A 21,020-nucleotide genomic window follows, 5' to 3' on the forward strand; every position below is an offset into this window, starting at 1 on the left:
ACCCAGTCACCCAGAGATCACTCACCGGGTGGAGAATCTGAACGCAGCCTTATATAGGACTCTAGCTGCAAGTAATTGGGCGTTTTCGTTGGTACATACATACCGTCATCGCCTGACACGAAATGTCCAATTGCCAGCGGCGAGTGCACACTCAGTGCGCACTAGTTTTCCCAGTGAGGGCCACTTGCACCAACGCCAGACGGGATCCGATAGCGCACGGTGCGATAGCCCACCACCAATCATCTTGACTTATCTAACCCAACCAACGGAAAAACAGGCATCGGCCGCTGTGAGTGGTGGTGTGCTATTGGTCCCGTGCGCTATCGGGATCCGCCCACCAACGCCGATTAACTTAATCGGCTGATTTTTCTATCGGAATTGACCAATCGCATTTGTCGTTAAGTAAAATTGACCAATCACGGTTGACATTTAAGGTAGTTAAGTTCGGCGTTGGTGCAAATGGCTCTGAAAAATGCTTTAGCATGGTAGAAATTCTTCGAATGTGACAGTCATAAGATAGATTTGCGACTGACTATCGTGTCACAAAAAATTATTTCATTAAAAAAATTTATATTAAACATTTGTTAAAGCTTTAATATTAATAACATATTTAATTTACTCAATACAAATACTCTGTCTTCCCATTTTTTATTATTGCTTTAGGTGATAAGAAACAAAAGACATGTATAAATTTGGACACGCAAATAACGATTAAATAATGTATTAACAAAATAATTAACAAACTTATATTGATAAAATTAATTGAAAAAATTTAACAAATAATTGTAAACATTATTCTATGATTGTAAAAAATGTGAAAGTTACAACTGCTTTTGTACATGTGCTCACGAGATACAATTGTCACGTGTGTGAAAGTAGTTTCCCTTAAAATAATAAAGACATGTACATACATAACAGATATAATTAATTGGATATTATAGCCATTCTTATACTAAAAGTAAAGAGTAGATATGGAAAAAATAGGTATAAATTTAATGTTTATTTCCAATTTACGATATACCTATATCTAGATATAATTTAATGTTTTGTAATAAAAATATGTATTCTCTATTAAACGGTTAATTTTTATCGAATCTTTTAGTTAACGGTTAATAAAACTTTGGCGGTGTTAGCTCTCATTTATGCAACTTTTCTTATCAAAATGCACATTTCAGAGTAATTATGTATTTTACGATATGGATAACTGGTCCCTGGTGATTCTGGTGTTTCTTTGCGCGTTGTTTCAGCTTGTTTGAATATATATATATATATATATATATATATATATATATATATATATATATATACACATATACATACATACACACATACATACACAAACACACACATATATATAAATATATCCATTGTTTTAATATTGAAATATATCCTTTCGTAATTCGTCCACTTCATATGCAACCTATAATTCTCCGTTGTCCAGTATCCTCCGAGTCTAAAAGATATAATTTTTTTTTATAATATAAAATTAAGATGTAGAAAATAAACAATCTTTGCACGACATGGTTAATAATAGCGCTGTACATAGGATTCAATGCTTTTGTAAAAGTTTTTGGTAAAAAGAAACAGTATTAATTATAATGAAGAAATGAATGAAAATTGATAACGTCAATAAAAATTATAATTGTTAATAAATTTTAGTTTAGAGGCAGTTATACTATATTTTATATAAATATATAATCTTTATATCTCGTTTATTCAAGATGAATATAAAATGATAGTAGATAGATAGAAAAAAATAAATTTATCCAGAAAGGAAAGCATGATTTGACAATTTATAAAAGTATAATATTATGAATGTAATACGATCTTTAATATTATTAGTCGAGTTAGACTTACAAGTTAGTTTAGATGATTACCCGAATGAAGCTTTAATTGTGGTTAGAATGTGGGTGAGTTCAAGTTAGGGCTGCCCGGTGTTGACGAGGGCGTTGATGGGGTACCTGGTGGCGATGCCTCCAATGGACAAACCAAATTGCCGAAATCCATCTCGTTTTTACTCTTCTTGCGTTTCAGCGTGAATTGAGATTTCTTTGGTATCTGGTTATAAAATTTAATTATTGTTTACTTAAAAAGTAATATTATAATATTAATACTGTGTTATGAAATAGGTATATGAGATAATTACAAGATTGCAACAACTTTTGTATCAGATAACAAATAAATAAAACGCACCTTTAATCTAGCGGTAAGCGTCAATGGAACGAATCCGAGAGTGCTTTCTATTTCTCGCTTTTGTTGAACCACTTCTCTGCCGAGAATCTGATTAAAATGTGTCGTCAGATGTCTACGAAGTAAAGTCTTTGCCGGTGGAATGCTGAGCAATGTAGCGAGTAGCTCTGAAGTGAATCGACCTTCGTGGATCATCAGACCGCCATGAACACCGGAGCCGCGCATGTTGGGCGCATACTCTGCGAGATCCACTACCCGCAGCCACTCCATCACACGATGATTCGTCCAGAGGGTCACGTTCGTTCCGTCGGCACCATTCCCATTCACGGACCTTCTCTCGAGATTATCAAACTCGAAGTTCAAGTCTCGTAAAACCTACACGATTTACTTCGTTTCAAATATTGGGTACGTTCCGTTTCACGCATGATGCGTTATTTATCCTTGTTTAATATTCAGTGAACAATAAGGATAAATAATGCGTTACGCATATCACGCATAAAAAGGAACGTACCCATTAATCAATTAAAATTTATAGCCTATATATTATTTGAATACAAGAGCTTATATATATATATATATATATATATATATATATATATATAAATATATATATATATATATATATATATATATATATATATATATATATATATAATCATATAGATCATCACACATGTTGTAGAGTACCTGAATTCCACGTCTTAAACTGGCGGCGTGCAACTGTGCAGTCACTCCGAGATTTAAAAGATCTTCTGTGGTCAACCTATGTAAAACTCTACCATCAATCTTGGCGTTGTGGAAGGCTTCCTTGTGCTGCGGCAGTCCGATATCGTCTAGCCACCGTAATACGGCTGCATTATCCATCTGCGAGACATTAGAGAGGATTCACTTTACTCTCTCTCCGATTTTCTCAGGTAACTCGTTAAAGTTATAATATCATCGACCGTAACCTTGTGAGAACCAAGAAATCCAGCGCTGTTGCTTCGCTCCGATTCGATGGCATAAAGTAACTTTTTCCTGTGCAGAGCATTCTTTATGTCTAACTCTTTCTCCAATTGAACCTGCGTGGCGTTGAGGAGTTTCAATCCGGTAGCACCCCATCGTCTCAACTCGGCGGCGTAGCATTCCAGGCCAAGGCGAGCCAACCAATCACCAATCTCCTCCATACCGAGTTCCACGAGCGATTTCGGTGGCAACAATTCCACTTGCGCGTTGGCTTCGCCGATCATAATTTTTGCTTCCTCCGCTACGGTAATATTTGTTTATACCATTTCACATATGACTTTATATATGATAAATAATGATATATCGAGGTGAATTCGACACAACTTTTTGTGGGAAATCTTATTTGCGCGTAGTTGTTAAAATACTTGAAATCAAAGCCATCACGATTATAATTAGTAAATTATACTTTGGTTTCATAAAATTCCACAAAGTGTTGAAATTACAAAATTAAAATGAGCAAAAAGCAGTTTCAATATTTGCATATTTATGAAAATTAATTCGTACCGTGAATGTTTAAAGAATGTATTAAATAATGAAATTAAATAACGCTCGAATGCATGCGCATCAGTAGTAGTGAGTAGTAGTTTGTAAGCAAATTATTTTTCAAACATGCTGTTACTCAAATCGATTAATATCGAGATAACTTGTGTCCATCGTTAAAAACACATTTAAATATGATACTGCATGCTTAGATAAAGATCGATCGGAACCTAGAATAGGCGCGGATAGACATCTCGCAGAGACTCCCCTAACAGCCAAGGGTACCGTCGTATGCGCTCCCGAGACTAAATTTGGAACCTTACCAAATACAACGCCTTTCTTGGACGTTGGTGGCCTAGGAAGACTACTATATTGACCTGTATGTCTGCTGAATCTTTCACCCTGCAAATATTAATTCGCTTAGTCTTTTCTCGTGGCGCCCTAATAATACACGTACAGTAATATAGACATAATACGCTAATTATTAAAATATGTACACTAACATTCGATAAAGGACTTGTACTGCGCAGCGACAGATTTTCGTGCTCCAAACTAGCTTGTCTGAGTTTCATTTCGGACAAGGAGGTAAGAAGCTCCAACTTTTGCGTTTCCAAAGCGCTTCTCGATAGAACTTCCTATAAAAAAAAAATAAAACATCAAGTTTTAAATTGATTATGTAATACGACGAGATATTTATAGATTTTACCTTTTGTAACGCTTCTTCCATCTGTCTAAGAGCATCCTTCTTTTCCTGGAGTATGCTCTCCAACTCTTGGATCTTATTCGATTGTGCGTCGACTTGTTCGGATAAAACTGATACTTCCATGTGCAACGCTCCACGTTCACTTTCCAATTTTCTTAGCCGTTCCTGAAACGCAAATCGAAAAAGAAAAATGATTATTAATATCTCGTTAATAAAAATTTTGCTATTCTAAAAATACAAAAAGTAATGAAAAAATATTATTTTATTTTACTATTAAACTAAAAGGATTGAGGAAGAACTGGCATTTATGGTAGCACGCAGTCGAAGAAAAGTTTTATTAAAGTCTTTTATATTTTACAGTATACCTCCGTTTTGCTTTGATAATTATTTATGCACATATTGCTTCCGCAGTGAAACTGTTGCAATGAGCAATAATGATGCAATTTATCCCTTTCGTGACAGATTAGATCGCTATGAGACATAGCTCTCTGATCGCGGTCCACTCTACTGCGAAATCTGCGTCGCCTTCTATCCAAAGAACCGGCGCATCTTCCCGTCGGCAGGGACGTCATACTGTTCGTCCTGCTACCAGCGTGTATCTCTCGCTCCTTCGCGAAGACCGAATCTTGTTGCAGATGACAGACGTGCGGATAATGAGCGATGTTTCTCGCTTGGTCTTTAACGATGTGATGCGCGAGCTCACTAGAAACGCTGTCGGTTTTTAGAAAGTTCCTTAAATATATTCATATTTATCGAGTTACAATATAAAATAATATAAATTGTAATGCTGTACAAACAGTGACCTTGAACACGGCATCGCACCGCAGAGCGATGGGAAACTTCCTAGATGCGCGGTCGACGCCGGGCAGATGTTAGCCATACCACTGGACACTGCACAGATATTAGGCATACTCCCTTGAAGCGCTATCATCTTAGCATAGCCGAGTAAGCAAGCCTACAACGATATTATCAAAATCTCATGGCGAAAAATATTTCATTTTTTTATATCACATTTTACTAAATAATACATACATGTGTAAATGTATAGGGTAGATATATGTATAGAGTGACTCCTATGTAAATGCAAAAAATTCAAGAGGATATTTCTCGGCATATTTTAGAAAGAAAAAATCCTATAAACTATCTCGTTTTCAAATTGATCTTTACGAGGTGTCGCAAAGGTGGTAAGGCAAAGTTGAGAGGAAGAATATGAAAATTTGGAAAAAATTGTAAAAACATTGTTAACAATGTTTTATTCAAATTTTATGTGCGTGACGGTACTAAGAATGAAACAAAGGAATGCGCTTTTTACAATATGTTATTAGATGACAATATTCCGTTCTGTATTTTGAAAAGAAGGCAATTTAGGATGTACATTCCTAGGATCTTTCCTTTTTAAAATAAGTCATGGAATACTTATTCAATTTTCTTATTTACTTAGAACAGTGTCCCGCATATAAATCGGGATTTGCGTTTCTCGTTTGAACTCTCTCTCTCCCTTAATCTCAAATCTATACCTGACATAAACATTCCTGCGATCGGTAGGTTGTCTGGCACGCGACAGTCGGTTCGGACAGATTCGCTCCGATATCCCGCGGATAATCCTCGACGTACTCGTCGGAGTTGGTCGACGTGCCCGACGAGTCGTAGCCCTCTGAGGGCGTCCATCGACTGTTCCAACGTTTTATAGTCGACGCCGCGTCCGACGAGTCCGACTGCGAACCTGAATTTAGATACGTTTGAAATAGTTTTTTTTTTATCCACTCGCACGAGGGGTTCAAGTGCTTTCTTTCACGATCATATTCTATTGCGACGAATTTTTTCAAAATTCATAATGCGCGCCGATCTATTTTCCGCCACTGTATGGTGACCTCGACGGGTGTTTATTTTAACAGAGATCGAAACAATAATCGATTCCGCGTTCAAGCATGAGTCAATGAACGTGTATGTGCCTTCGACGGTCAACCGCGGTCGGCGCGCTCTCGCGCGGTTAAGGCAATCTATTTTGAGCGTGCCATATATTTGGGCTATCAAAAGCCCATGACTTCGGTGCACTGGCCAGCGCGAGAGCGAACCAACCAGCTAGCTAGCCGCACGATTTTAGTAGCAAAACGCGACGGGTCTCGCGAACTCGTCCGTCGGACGTCTGCCAAGTTTATCGCGCCGCCAGTTTATTAATTGAGACACCGCTCTCGAGTGTTATGGCTTTGCTTTCGCTCGCGCGAGTTGTTAACCATACGATTATACTGTTTTCACATTATTTTTCGACTTGAAATTTTTCATTGAAAATACAACATCAGCATTACTCGAGACGTGTATCTTTGATAAGTTCCGATTAATCGTGTACCGTTACTCTAATTCTCTAATTTTGTATGCTAAAATTACGTTGCGCGAGAAAAGGGAGAAAAGAAAAGAAAAGAAAAAAAAAGAGTGAAAAAGCTTTACCTTTCGCTTGTCCTTTATCCTCTTCTTCCATTATAGGGGCGAGATCCTTTCGTTCTCCAGAGATACCGTCACTCCACACGTTCTCCATGACGAGAATTTAACTTTTCCACTCTGTCACGTTTTATTGGCACTAAATTATTGCTTATTCCATTAAGCAATAATAAGTTTTCTAGTCGAGTTCAGCATGAAACACATAATCTCACATCTGATCCAGCGACAGTTCAATGCGTCGATCTCGAGAGACTTGAAAAAAATCACATTTCTATCACTTATTTTTTTCTCTCACAAAATCATCGCGTCATAATATATACCTGATGTAATGATGTCGCATCGAACTCCGTTTACCGTGCAAAGTACATTCAGGGCTCTGATATCGGCAGATTTGTACACAATCGAACGTTATCTCGATCAAGTGCACTCTCGCGCTACCGGTCACGGCATCGTCTCCGCCGAAACTAAAATTAACGCCATGAAATCCTTCGAGAAGAGCGGGAGGGGCACGTAAAAGAGAAAGACAGAGAGAGAGAGAGAGAGAGGCAATTTATAAATAGATTAATATGTCCTCTCTTCTCGTTACCTATGAAAATGATCGACCATCAGATAATTTTCTTCATCTTTATTTAAGCTCCATAAATAAATCATAAAATAAAGCGTATAAAAATATTATTTTCATCTTATTATGACTTACTATCAATTTAAGGTACATGAAAATTATTATCAATTATATTATTTACTTACCTCTTAGGTGAGAGAGAAATGTCACTGATAATTTTATACAATATTTACAATATGTAACAAACGCGTAGCTATAGATAAAAACGGTAATTACCCTATTGAAGCTGACGTGAAAATCTGTAATGCAGTTACTGACATTGGATCGTGAGAGCAATGGAAATATTATATATTAACTGAAAGACATAATTAATCTTGGGTTCCTCGAAATTAATTTCAAGGAGCCAAAATAGCGCAATTGGTATAAAAAAGAATAAATACCAACAACAATTGAAGATTTTCGATTGAAGCGACGATAGGTCCAGTACAGCTTCGCGCATTCAGACGGTTAAAACTAAAAATGAATTTTTAAATCATAGTCAATTTTAAGCGCCTTTAGTCAGCATCACGTCCACGATTACAAAGTTACACATACGTTGATCGGTGTAGGCGCGCGCGCGAACACGTGCGTACCGGATGTGAAGGCGGCAACGCCACGCGTGTTCCTTGACGCGACCGCGACGCGTCCGAGAGTTGATCGCGAAAATGCGTTTCCGTTTCCGGAATGTGTCGCATTTTAAAGAGCGGAAGCAGCGGAAGGACAAAGGACAAAATTCTGAGAAGACGACGCTCGTTCCTCGTTCCTCGTTCATCGAGAGAGCGATGAACATCGCTATCTCTGTTTAGCAGCTTACCGGTTGCATCCATGCCAAAAGGATGTTCTGAGTAACGCCATCGGGCGGCGGGGGTGGCATCGGTGCGCTTTTTATCGCGGTCACGAGATTTCTTCCCGCCTCCTTCACAGAGTTCTTCCACTCTGTGTTGCTCTCGGCCGAGCTTTCGGCGCAAGCACCTGTAAATATATTTGCAATTTGCAATATGATGCTTGCACAGAGAACGATCACAATGGATGTCAAACGGTAAGAATAAAGTAAGTTTACTGAACTTTCAACGTGTATCTGAAATGTGTCGTTACAAATTATAGACTAAATGTATTTTTAATAAGATAAAAAAAAACTTGTAAAAAATTTCTCTTGCTATTTTCCTCCATGTTGATAATATATTTACAAAATACAAGTATTTTTATATATTTGTAGGTAATATATAAATGATACATCGAAATTTGATATGGCTGTAAGACACGTTTTTACCGGAAATAATATCGTCCATCTGGAGCAACGCGGCCTCCAACATCTTGCTAGCTTCGTTGGAGCTCTTTGCTAGGAACGTCGATTCGCCCGCCTGTGCTGTCGTCCCGTTTCTCTCCTCACCTTTGCCCATCACTTAACGCTGCAAGAGAAAAATATCATTTTTATATGCTGCTTATTAGACAAACGTTTTTCCCCCCGACGCGACGTACTCGGCAAATTCTTTACTAAAATTTAAAATTTTTACGAAGCGATTGACATAACCGAAATGATACGAAAGCTCAAGCATTAATTTATACAGTAATTTGAATGATATAAATACAATTCGCGCGATATAATTACGTGACATATTCAAGATTTTCTTATTTTATTAAGTAGCCTCAAACTTATAGAAGTGAGAGATGATGCAAATAGATTTTAAATTACATATATTTTTTTAGGTTGTTTTTATGACACTCAAAATAACAATTTAATTATACTTAATCAAAGAATAGTAGTTGCTTCGAAAAAGCAAAATAAATTTTTTAATGCATTTTATTATCGTCGTTTTTACATTAATTTATAACGAGATATCTGCAATATGATAGCAAAAAGACTACGGTATATCTGATGAAAATTTTGTTATTTTATTTTTGTTATTCAATTTATAAAAAATGTAGCTAATTATAATAATAAATAGAAAAAGATATTCTTTCTAATAAGTTGCAGTAAAGTGTAAATTTTTGAAAGCAACGATTTGCAAAAGTATTCTCAATATTTAGATATTTTTTTAAATACCACGTAAGGCGTAAATTGTCAATTTATTCCAAATTTTTGTCGCTCGTGAATACTCACAAACTTGATGAACAATTTAAATTTGTTAAACATTGAACTTTGGATGCAAAATTCGTCGCCTGGATTATAAATAAAAAAAAATCAACAAACCGATCTAGTTTAGTCGAAAAAAGAGATATAAATAACGTTTAAGTTGAACTCGGAAACCATCGAGGAATACTCAACATATGCAAAACGAACATTCTTATCAGCGATAACGCACAAACACAACGATCGATTGCGGAAAAAATAAAAAAGAGAAATGGGATAATCACGAGAGAAAGATGCAGAGAGAGAGAGAGAGAGAGAGAGAGAGAGAGAGGGGGGGAGTTGGAAGAAATCATGGTACGATCACTTCGATCTTACCGTAGTATCTCATGATAACGATCACCGAGAAATCCATCAGATTAGTTAGTAAAACAACAATCGCACGAGGAGATAACATGCAACAGGTACTCCGAGGAACAACGCCCAACACTTTGCCACCATAATGAATACTCTGTCACTGTCTATCTCTATCTCTTCCCCCCCCCCCTCACTCTCTCATTCTCTCTCTCTCTCTTTTTCTTCGTCTGCTCCGTTAATGCTTTTTCGAGAACACAGCTGTATCAAAAGTGTAAATACATAATTTCTTCTGCAAATGATCTGGATGTCTTCTTGGTACGATTATTTATAAATCGATTAGCGTAAAAGTAAAAAGTTCAATTAACAAAATCTGTTGAAAACACATTTAAGCAGCATTTAAGTTGCTGTTTCGCAGAATCTCATCGTTGACAGAATGTCAATAGAAATCTGACATTTGCCAAAAGAAATAGCAGACTCGCTGCAAAACTTGGCAGAATCTGCCATTTCACGATCATTTAAATGACAGACTCTACTCGATTTTCACTGGCAACGCTGGTAATGGACTGTCAGTCAAATCTATCGTACGCGTGCATAATATTCGATTCGGATCTGTTGATGATAAACCACTGAACATTTGTCTACATATTAAATATACATAACACATATTTTGTCAACGTTAACGCGATTATAAAGAAAGTAGATGAGAAAAGGTGCTAGAGTTAAATTTTTCTCTCTGGTTGCGAGTCCGTTCATTTGTCGCGACATCTTTTCGAGAATATAATAAGGCTGTAAGGTGGATCGTGGATCGCGCGGCGTGGGGATGCGAAATATGCGACGTTTCAGAATTGCAGATTACCTGTTTACGTCAGTCGGGTCGGGGATCGTCAACTTGCGATAAACATCGGTGAACGCACTGAAATACAAAATTCGCGTGAGGATATCGGTTCGCGTTGATGGCTGAACGCTATAAAGCTATAAACGACGACCCTCGTCTCTCGCCGACGACCCTCGTCTCTCGCGAGAGGCATAACGGAATTCGGTCGCGAGGAAAAGTCAACAAATAACGCAGTTGCAGCCTGCAGGCAGCGAGCGAGGTTGAGCGAGGTTGAGCGAGGTGTTCCGCGAGCGCCGATCGGAGATGAGGTGAGGTTAGATCGGTGGAGCGGTCGAGTCGCGTGTCGACTGTCGCGTATCGAGAAACGGAAGGGGAGAGAGACGGTCGACGTCAGGTGGGTCAGGCTAGGGTTCAGTGCAGTTCAGTGGCTAGGCGCGAAACAGGAGAAATCGCCGTCAACGCGTCCACCGTCGGTGTGACCGTGCTTAAACACGCCATACGTTTGACAGGTCATCAGAGCTGAAATACGCGCGCGGTACCAACTTCCGCGACTGGTGCGGAGGTTATGTTTGTGTGTGTTGTGTGCGCGCGCGCGCGCGCGCACGCAACACACGCACGGTCTCGATCGCGCGAGGTTCGTATTCGACGCCAAGTTCACCAAAGTTATTCGCACGTTTGCGCTGACGTTGAATGACGGTGCGCGTTGGTGCGCGTCCCAACTCTCGAGAGTCCCGACCAGCGCCGCCGTCGACGATGGTCGACGACGTCAAACGACGTCGCGGTCAATCCCAGCGTGGTTAGAGCGTGGTTAGAGCGGTGGCGACGACTGGCGGCGACTGGCAGCAGTGACGGTGGCGGCTGGCGGCGACTCCAGCAGTTGGCAGCAGTGTCATGTGCCGATATTGGCGAGCGAGACAAGTGCCGTACGTCGGACGGACACCTCGCGCGCTTCCGTTACATTTTATTTGTGTGTGCTTGTGAACGCGTGGTGGAAACGGAGCAAAGAGGGGGAGGGGGAGAGAGAGAGAGAGAAATAGAGAAAAAAAAAGTGAGCAATGCGTGCGCGGCAGCGGCAGCGCTCGTGAGTTGGTCAGGCGGCGCGCGCGCGCGAGAACGAGCGAAATTCCGTCGTGGCGCCGAGGAAGGTGTACCCGCCGCGCGATCCCCTCGCGTGGAATGTGAGTAAGTGGATCCCGCAAAACCGAGAGCGAGAGAGGTGTCCCGTCCGCTCGCGCGTTCTTTGCCTCTCTCCCCCCTCCCCCCGCCTCTCCCCTTCTCACTCTCGCTTCGTCGCCAATCGTTTTTTTCTTCTCTCGCCTCCTCCGCTGTCGCGCGCGCGACTGCCAGAGACTTTCCGCGGAAAAGCCGCGAAAACTACGTCACGAGTGACGGATTCGGTCGAAACTGGGACAAAGTGCAGTGCACTCTGGCATTGCGCTTTACCACCAGGTGTTTCTATGCCGTAATCTTCCCAGGATTGGGTAACACTCGTACCGTTGCACCTTGCTCTCTCTCTCTCACTCTGTCTCTCTCTTGGACAGCCCTCTGAATCGCGCGTATTCACGTTTCACGCTCGCGCGCGCGTTCTCTCTTTCTCTCTTTCTTTCTCTTTCTGTCTGTCTCGCGTGGAGTCTTGCGATTCCTCGGCACAGGCTGACAGTCTGACGGAGATATACACGGGCTGTGACAGGTAAAAGTGGCATCGGGTGCGCGACGGCGCGAGATGCGAGCGGACGCGATCACGTCACGGTGATGTACACGGTGAGATACATACACACACACACACACACACACACACACACACACACACACACACACACACTCTCTCTCTCTCTCTCTCTCTCTCTCTCTCTCTCTCGCGCATCGTCGCGCAAGACCACGCAAGACGCGCGATAAAAACAGCCTCGTTTGGCTCGTTTCTCTGGGAAATTCGCAATCGTCGCGACGAGAGATCCGTTCGCTCTGTCGCGTGGCAAAACGTGTTCAGGATTCGCACACGACGCGACGTGTCTGCTGTGAACGTGGTGACGATCAACGCGTACGGTTTGACGCTATGTAGGGCACGACGATATCGGGTCGAGTGCCCCCCCGAGAGCGCGACAACTCTCCCGTTCGCTCGGCTCAGCGAAATATGGAACGCGTCAGATGATCGATCCTTGCTCGCGATTCTCTCTCTCTCTCTCTCTCTCTCTTTCTGCTTCGCTGCTTCTCGTCGACAAGCGCTAGCGAAACGCACGGTGTCATCTACTTAAACGGGCTACGGTTACGTTGCACATGGACGCGACGGTGATCGGACGCTTTTCTTTTCACGTTTGGAACTGTCGGAGCTGCTACGTCGATTCCACGAGTAGCTGTCTGTGTTCGCTGCCCGAGAATAAGCTCGACTAATGCAAGTACTTGTCGCCTTAGGTTAGATGACGGACTCGAGATAGTCCTTCCGCCTGGTAACATGTCAGATGGGGTTGACGGTGGTGGTGGGGAAAACGAGGTAGACTCCCATTCCTCTTCGCAAGCCGAGGCTGGAGACTCTTCTAATCACAGGGAGGAAGAGGCACTGGATCCCGATAACGAGGCGGCTCTCAATACCAATTACGACAGTAGCGATGGAGCTGTTCCTGCGTTTAGGTGAGTTTTCAGTCTTGCGACTCTCTGTCGACTGCCGATCGATATGCCGAGTGACGGTTGCAATCAGCTGACTGGTTACCCTATCGCCTATCTAATTCCTTTAATTTCACAGATGTGATAGATGCGATAATTATGAAACTATAAACAAGACAGCCTTCTCCGCTCATCAAGATCAATGTCTTGCGAGCGGCGAAGCCGGGGAGAGCGCTGAAGGCATAGAAGGGGCAGAAAATGATGGGGATGGAGAGGAGGGTCATTCGGGGATCAGGTCTCATAGAAAGATGTTTGAATGTGATGTCTGTAACATGAAGTTTTCAAATGGAGCTAATATGAGGCGACACAAAGTAAGTACAAAAAGATTATATAGTGGAAAGATCTGTGCCGATATGTTATACTTTTAACTCTTTAGAGGTCGCGCTTCTAAACTTTCGTCCGCGCTGAGTACGTTTTTGCTGTGAACACGGTATAGACATACCGATCGCAAATTCTACATCGTGCCACTGTTAAGACATGTAAGAATAGCTACTGTTTTGTTTAGCCGAGTTGTCTGTTTAAAGATAATAAAAAAATATTTTTGCATGTATCTGTCGGATCAACCGCGACCTCCGCAGGGTTAATTGATAAGTATATAAAGTAAATGGAATTTTTACAGGTACAAATGACGATGTAAATATATAATTCTCTTGAATCATATCTTAATGACGATTCTCTCTCTCTCTCTCTCTCTCTCTCTCTCTACTGGATGTATACAATTATCTGTGAACGTTTGACCTATTGGAGCCTCCTTTTATCTTTTAGATGAGGCATACAGGCGTAAAACCATATGAATGTCGGGTATGTCAGAAGAGATTCTTTCGGAAGGACCATCTTGCGGAACACTTTACAACGCATTCAAAAACTTTGCCATACCATTGCCCGATATGTAACCGAGGTTTCCAAAGACAGATCGCGATGCGCGCTCACTTTCAGAACGAGCACGTTGGTCAGCACGATATGGTCAAGTCATGCCCTCTCTGCAATTATCGTGCGGCGACCATGAAATGCCTTAGGTTGCACTTCTTTAATAGGTAAGTTGAACATCGTTATTGTCAATTTGTTTAAATCGAAAGAATTGTTGTTCCCTCACCACCTCCTTATACCTACTTTTGATTGTTCATAGACATGGAATAGATTTAGATAATCCAGGACCAAATAGCTCTACGTCCATAATGAATAGTTGCACATCCGGGGAGGCGATGCCATCGGCACCTCTGTCCGACAGCGGGGACAGCACTGGCAACCGTTCGACCGACAACGCCACACCCCCCATGCATTTCCTCACGCCCCATGTGGAGATATCCATTCCTTATCCCGAACAAGCTGCCAACCAACGAAATCCAAGTCCTGCCCCGTTGAACGGAGACAGTCCCAATAGTCCGCAGAGCGCCGACAGCAATAGCAACGCGCCGAGCAGTAGTCATCATCAGTTATCTATCAATAGCAGTACCATTCATAGGTGAGCCATTCGTAGGTCTAAAAAATCAAGAAACTCATTAATATTTATTAGAGCGATCATTTGTTCAAAATTATTACAAATTTTTTTATTAAAAATTTCTATTTGTCTCAACATTTTCACGTTATCTTTACATTATATATAGTTAATCTCGTTTTGACCGATAAATGAATCGTATATGTTTAAAGAGTTTCACCATCAACTTGGAAATTATTTAACCGACAATTATAATTGCAAGTTCCAAATGACGTAACTTACGGATCGGATTTTTCGCATTTTTCTTAGGAACGTAGGCGGAGGCGACGAAGCCATTACACCTTCGATCTCCCTGATACCTATCAAGCAAGAGCCCAACAGCAACGGTATGGACGACAGCGGGGCGACGTCTAGTAATCTACCGTTGCCATCGCTGATCAAGGTGTCACCATTGAAGTCGTTGCTACGCGATGATTTGCGCCGTAAGCTTTCTACTAGTTCCACCAATAACAACAATAACAGTAGTAACAACAGTGGTTGCGGTGGCGTTAATTCCAATCCACACTCGAGGGGCGAGCCACCCACCTCGACCAGGCCGGATCCTCGTACGAGCGGCCTTCAGTGCACCCACTGTCGCATCACGTTTCCGGATCAGACGTTGTATTTCCTCCACAAAGGTTGTCACAGCGAGAGTAACCCGTGGAAGTGCAATATTTGCGGGGAGCAGTGCTGCAATCTGTACCAGTTCAACTCGCATTTACTGAGCAAGAGTCATCAGTAGCTGGTAGGAGAAGGCAGAGAAATACCCGCGATTCAAAATTCGTCTTTCCTCTTTCCGTTTCTTCTATTTTTTTTTCTTCGTTGAACGAAAACGGCAGGAGATAACGGTCGGTACGTACGCCTTACGTACGTACGTTCAGTGTTCATTAGCATCAAGTATAAATATTTTCTGTGCGATATGTTCAGACATACTTCTCGCCAAAAATACTTTTGAGAAGACCGTAAGCAAGAACGCGCTTGCTGGAGTGCGACGGCGAGTCAACTGTAAATTGTAAATTATTCTCAAGAATTTTTGTGTGAAAGAGAGAGGGAGAAAGGAAGGGAGGGAGGTATGTCTGCTCTCTCAGAAAATAATGTACAAAGCGCGACAAATTGTGCCTTTTCTTTAAAAAGAGAGAAAAAGGGAGAGAAAATTGCGAGAAAAAATAAGAAATTGCCAACACACACTCGTCCATCATGCTGTTATATTGTACGAACTATCCGTCCATAGGGCTTTATCGAGATATTCCGAGCTCTATCATTAGTCTTAAATTAGTAAAATAAGTATAGAAACGGGGCACGTCGCAAATTGTCCCGTTGATAATCGCGAAAAAAATATATAAATATATATACATATAAATAGCTATGTCATACTTTTCATCACAAAAAAGTGCGACATTAAAATTTCAAGTATATAGATAGACTATTTAGTTGACGCTGTGCGATTTGTATGTTTGAGATAAATGCGATGGCGCGGATACAGTTCATCGGAAGTTTATTTCACAGACGGAGACGGAGAAAAAAAGCGCATTTATTATTGTTCCAAAGTCAGACCCTTTAAAGACAAAGAAAAATTGCACATGTAAAATACAGGAAAAAAAGAAAGTATGTATACCTGTATAGGTCTAGGTTTGAAAGTGGACCTATGTGCATAAAATTTATATGATTATTTATATAAGAGCAATTTCGTGAATAGAAAAGTTTATCTTTCATTGACTTCACGATTTGGATTTTCACACTCTGAAGTGATTTTATGAAAACGTACAAATTTGAAAAAATTCGAAGCGTCGCGTTCGTCAAAAGTACATAGGCGCGGCGATATATCCCGTATCGATACACGTGGATACCGTTGGATCGCGACGCGATTTGTCAACTGCGGCATGGTCACTTTGGAAGGTATTGCCGCGCGAGTTTCATCTATTCTTCTTTCTCCTTTAGGTAGGAACACATTGTATTGCACCAGTAATGAGCCGGTGCAAAACTGTGAAGCGAGAATGTACAGGACACAAAAGTTAGCCGGGCGTGCGTTATTAATTATTAATATTACCAGGGGGCAAGTTTGAGAGGTGTGACTTTTAGCCAAAGGCTCGTACATATCGGGCAGGTATCTCGATGTCCGTTCGCTTTGGCCGAGGTCGTCTCTCTCCGCTTTTCTCACCTTTGATCCGATAAATATTTTATATATAAATATTTGTACAGAAAAAAGTATTAGAGGAGAGAGAAAGTACGAGAAGGGAGAAAAATCGAGATAACATATATATGTATACACATAAAGTCGCGTACATTCAAATATACACACAGATATATGTATTGTGTGTATGCGTTTGTACCGTCTTGCGCAATGAGACGAAGAGATGATACACGTACACGTGGACACTGCTGTAAATGGTTGTAGTTATTTAAATATGTATATCGCGTAGTATTTAATACGATTATAATTATTTATTAGAGTTTAAGTAATTTATTATTGCTTTGCATTCCAAGAGAACCAGAGATCACGAAACTATACGATTAGATAAGCGAATGTCTTAAGTGTTAACGGTACTTTTCTAATAGACTCGATGCCGCGTAATATGATTTACACAACCAGCGAATTTCATGTGTAAAAAAAAAAGAAGAGGCGGAAAGGGAAAAAAACGATAAATGTCGAGAGATCCATCGGACAGATCTCGCGCGTAAAACGAATGCAACGTACACGAATTATTACTATCTTCGATCGATATAACGTATTTAAGAGCTGTCGCGAAACTACCACTATTTTGTACGCGGGGCACGTATGTTCATTATTAGGGACACATTCGTCATTCGCACTTTCGATCCTTATTATTAAAGCATCATTGACGTACAAATCTTTTTAGATACCTTTAAAAAAAAAAAAAAGGATATGCGCGCTTGTCGTACTCTTGTGCAGCTCCTCGGGGCGGAATCGTGAACAAAAAAAGTGCCTGATTGGGAATAATTCATCGAGGATAAAAGAAAGTTGTGTGTACTCGTGCGAGGAGAGGGAGGACAGCAGAGAGCCTTTGATCGAAAAAGAGAAAGAGAGAAAACGCGCGGAGAAGGAATGAGAAGAGAATGAAAGGTGTGATTTAAAAATACGGATATACAGGACACAGGAGCGTGTGTGTTAACCCGTGTTCACCATATGTGCTTACCGCTTTAGCGTATATAGCGACGCCTTTACACTGTGATCACGTTTACAAAGAAAATAGTCTTAAAGCTAGAAGATAGACGTAAAGGTATATATCTTAGGGCAAGCGAGAGTACGACGAGCACAGCCTTGAGTGTAAGACAGGCGTTTAGACACCCACGACAAGAGCTACCCACCTTATTCCTTTCTCGACTTCCCCTCCCCCCCTCCTCCTTCTCCCTCATCCTTCCCCCTCATCCTTTCTCCCACAATTTATTTATACATACGAATAAAGATATATTTAAATCGATAAGAATGGAATAAAAAAATATTGTTGATGTTACTACGGTGTAATGGGTACAATCTAAATACATGAATATTATGTATATAAGGAATAGAACGAAGAATTTTTATCGTACACGTCTTATTCTTTCTTTTTGATTTACCAATCTTCAATTTTATTAATAAATCCAGCTTTTGCGCGTACATATGATACGTGTAAATTCACGACTAGAGCACATTTTGACACCTCTCGCTTCGTCAAGAATTTAGGTAATAAGTATTGCGCGTGATACTTTCCAATAATACCGGCGAAAAAAAGACCACAAAAATAGTTCGTTTTGTAACTGAATTGTATAATGTCTTATGATAAGGCATTAATCATAAAAAAATGTTAAAGTTGAAACGAGTGTTGGTTTTTAAAGTCTCCATGATGCTAGAAATCAGTCAGAGATCTCGAATGGAGAATGAATGGATCATTCGCATTATAGCCAATTGATGAAAATGTAAAAGTACGATTGGCCAATTCTATCCGAGATCTCGAACCGATTTCTAACATTGTGGATACAAGGCTTTATTTTTTAAACATGTCTCACACATTATACAATTATTTATAAATAAAAATAAATATTTTTATTTACATATAAAATATTAGTAAATTCAAATGTGGGCTAAATTGATCTCTTAAACGTGTTAAGAAAAAAAAATTTCGCGCAATTAATGACTCCAATGACCGATTATTGAAAGTACAATAAAGCAAAGTGCAATAAGCGAATTAATATTATAGTCAGATATCCGTGTTAATTACAATATCCGGAAAAAAAAAATATATATATATATGATTATTGTCTTGTAGATTGCGTATTATCGCTAACGACGATCGTATTTTTGCCTATTGCGAGAAATGCCGATATGCATCTATAATATTAATTCGTTTATTCTAATGTCACAGTAACCGTCGTAAAGACAAGTGCATGTTATTTGTTGTTCGATATACATATATGGAAAATTCATGAACGTGAATTTAAAATCGAGCGTACGACTTGATGTAAATTTAAGAGTGGCGCGTATCGCAGTAGTGTAGTGTCAATCTTGCGACGTGAAGTTGTCCGCGCGGGGAGACGCAGCCTCCTTCGCGTAATTGCATTCTTTCTAGAGAAGCATGGCACGCGGCGATCGGCTCTGGACGAGCGTTAACTTAGAATATTTAATTGGTAAGTATAACAAATATAAAACCCAGCATCACGATTCGTTTGAACGCGTATTTCTCAATATTCGTTTGAACAAAGATCCACGATGCTGTCATGCTGCAGTCGTGCATTGATTGGGGCGTGCGACGCAAAGTTGACCGCGCGCGCGCACGGGAGAGAACTAGGGGAGCTCCTTTTGCCGTACTAATTGCGTTCCTCCCTCATTTGTAGAACATATTGGAGAATAGATCGGGGATGGATGTCGTGAAATCTTTATTAACGCTACATCATAATTATTTGGTCAACCGAAAATGTATATACGTATATACGACAAAAGTGCCGCGCGGCACGGCCCGTATGGCCGTTACTATTGGCGCGTGAAGTTAACCGCGCAAAAGACGAAACCGCTTCACGTCAATGGCATTCGCGTATCTTTTCCAGAATGCAAAACGCAACACGAACACGGGACAAACCGGGTCCGGAACGAATGGCGTCGCACATCGTTTAATTGATAAGTGTAACACGTATAAACCTAGCGTGATAATTTGTTCGAGGGCGTACTCGTTAGTAGCCGTTCAAGCGATTACGTCGCGGAGCGTCACTGCACGCGCGATTCGAATTTCACCACTCTTTCGCCGTATTAACTGCCTTCTTTATTCCTCAGTTGCGGAATGTGTCAATCAAGATCGGCTGTGGGATGGATGTCGTCGCGATGTCCAATTGGTGAGTGAAACCTTCATTAATGCTACGTCATAACTATTTGGTCAATCGAAAATGTACGGGAAAAGCGATGTCTCGGCGCGGCGTGCGCGGCGTGCGCGGCGTCATTATACATATACATACTCGTTCGTATAGATATGAAACGGTGCGTACTGCTTAGCGCTGCGGCATCATTTTTGACGCGTCAAGTTGATCGTACGAGAAACGCAGCTGCTTCACGTCACGTTAATTGCTTTTGCGTTTTTTTTTTTTTTTTTTTTTTTTAGAATGTGGCGAATGTGGGGCGGATCGGCCTGAATGAGTGGCATCGCTAATTATTTTATTGGTAAGTATAACATGTATTAATCTTGTGTTATAATTTGTTCAAACGATACAAGTTTGAGCAATAATTTACGACATTAATTCGCAATTGACGCGTCAATTGTGGAGCGTGATAAAAGAAAACCCCTGCTTCACCTCTTAATTGCGTTTCTCTTTCATTTGCAGAACATGACAAATCGAAGCCAAATCGGCTTTAGAATGAATATTATCATCGCAACGTTTACTTTGGTAGGTGAAACCTATATATTAACGTTATGCTATAAAACTTTATCAGTCGAAAATGTATGTTGTAAAATATTTTTAAATATTTTAATTTATAATAATTTAAATTATGTAAATATTAAATATTTTCTTATTAATGTACATACATATGTATAAATTAATAGCTAAACAAATAATTTTATTAAGATAATTAACTAAATAATTTTATTCTCTCATTACATATCTGTCAAAATTATGAATAAGTTGCACGCAAAGAATATATTATTACTTAAATATATTTATTTAAAACATTATTTTTATTTATGTACTTGTATGTGTTATAGATTGTTGTATATATTTAACTGTGCTGTT

General features: G+C 40.3%; 2 protein-coding genes across 16 annotated transcripts; one reads left to right on the top strand and one right to left on the bottom strand.

The window, feature by feature from the left end:
* Positions 1–981: 981 nt before the first annotated feature.
* On the bottom strand, positions 982–11,483 carry LOC105198714 (liprin-beta-2). Of its 9 annotated transcripts, XM_039456448.1 has the most exons (14): positions 7,971–8,120; positions 7,135–7,889; positions 6,824–7,066; positions 5,896–6,101; positions 5,182–5,333; positions 4,744–5,089; positions 4,382–4,543; positions 4,179–4,310; positions 3,906–4,077; positions 3,141–3,436; positions 2,878–3,054; positions 2,194–2,565; positions 1,858–2,058; positions 982–1,453 (listed from the first exon to the last, which is right to left on the bottom strand). In XM_039456448.1, the coding sequence occupies exons 3-13, from the start codon at positions 6,909–6,911 to the stop codon at positions 1,900–1,902; spliced, it is 2,262 nt and encodes a 753-aa protein (XP_039312382.1). In that variant the 5' UTR covers positions 6,912–7,066; positions 7,135–7,889; positions 7,971–8,120; the 3' UTR covers positions 982–1,453; positions 1,858–1,899. The 9 variants fall into 9 exon arrangements, with proteins under 9 accessions (XP_039312382.1, XP_039312389.1, XP_039312394.1 ...); XM_039456455.1 differs by lacking the exon at positions 7,971–8,120 and having other exon boundaries at positions 1,962–2,058; positions 7,135–7,292; XM_039456460.1 differs by lacking the exon at positions 7,971–8,120 and having other exon boundaries at positions 3,999–4,077; positions 7,135–7,290.
* Positions 10,843–18,625, top strand: LOC105198696 (zinc finger protein ztf-16). 7 transcript variants are annotated; one of them, XM_011165517.3, is made up of 6 exons: positions 10,843–11,069; positions 13,085–13,300; positions 13,413–13,644; positions 14,099–14,367; positions 14,460–14,795; positions 15,078–15,549. In XM_011165517.3, the coding sequence occupies exons 2-6, from the start codon at positions 13,125–13,127 to the stop codon at positions 15,547–15,549; spliced, it is 1,485 nt and encodes a 494-aa protein (XP_011163819.1). In that variant the 5' UTR covers positions 10,843–11,069; positions 13,085–13,124. The 7 variants fall into 7 exon arrangements, with proteins under 7 accessions (XP_011163819.1, XP_011163818.1, XP_025990204.1 ...); XM_011165516.3 differs by having other exon boundaries at positions 10,848–10,983; positions 15,078–18,625; XM_026134419.2 differs by lacking the exon at positions 10,843–11,069 and adding an exon at positions 11,594–11,857.
* Positions 18,626–21,020: the final 2,395 nt, after the last annotated feature.

Source organism: Solenopsis invicta, chromosome 1, assembly GCF_016802725.1.
Source record: "Solenopsis invicta isolate M01_SB chromosome 1, UNIL_Sinv_3.0, whole genome shotgun sequence".
In the NCBI taxonomy this organism is placed as follows: domain Eukaryota; kingdom Metazoa; phylum Arthropoda; class Insecta; order Hymenoptera; family Formicidae; genus Solenopsis; species Solenopsis invicta.

Bases quoted from the DNA above. Each gene is read 5' to 3' on its own strand.
- LOC105198714 (XM_039456448.1), bottom strand. From the start codon at position 6,911: ATGGAGAACGTGTGGAGTGACGGTATCTCTGGAGAACGAAAGGATCTC. The intron at 5,334-5,895 runs GTATAGATTTGA...ATATCGTTGTAG, and splicing joins CGCAGGAATGTTTATGTCAG to GCTTGCTTACTCGGCTATGC. The intron at 4,544-4,743 runs GTATACTGTAAA...TTTGCGTTTCAG, and splicing joins ATTATCAAAGCAAAACGGAG to GAACGGCTAAGAAAATTGGA.
- LOC105198696 (XM_011165516.3), top strand. The intron at 13,301-13,412 runs GTGAGTTTTCAG...TTAATTTCACAG, and splicing joins GGAGCTGTTCCTGCGTTTAG to ATGTGATAGATGCGATAATT. The intron at 14,368-14,459 runs GTAAGTTGAACA...GATTGTTCATAG, and splicing joins AGGTTGCACTTCTTTAATAG to ACATGGAATAGATTTAGATA.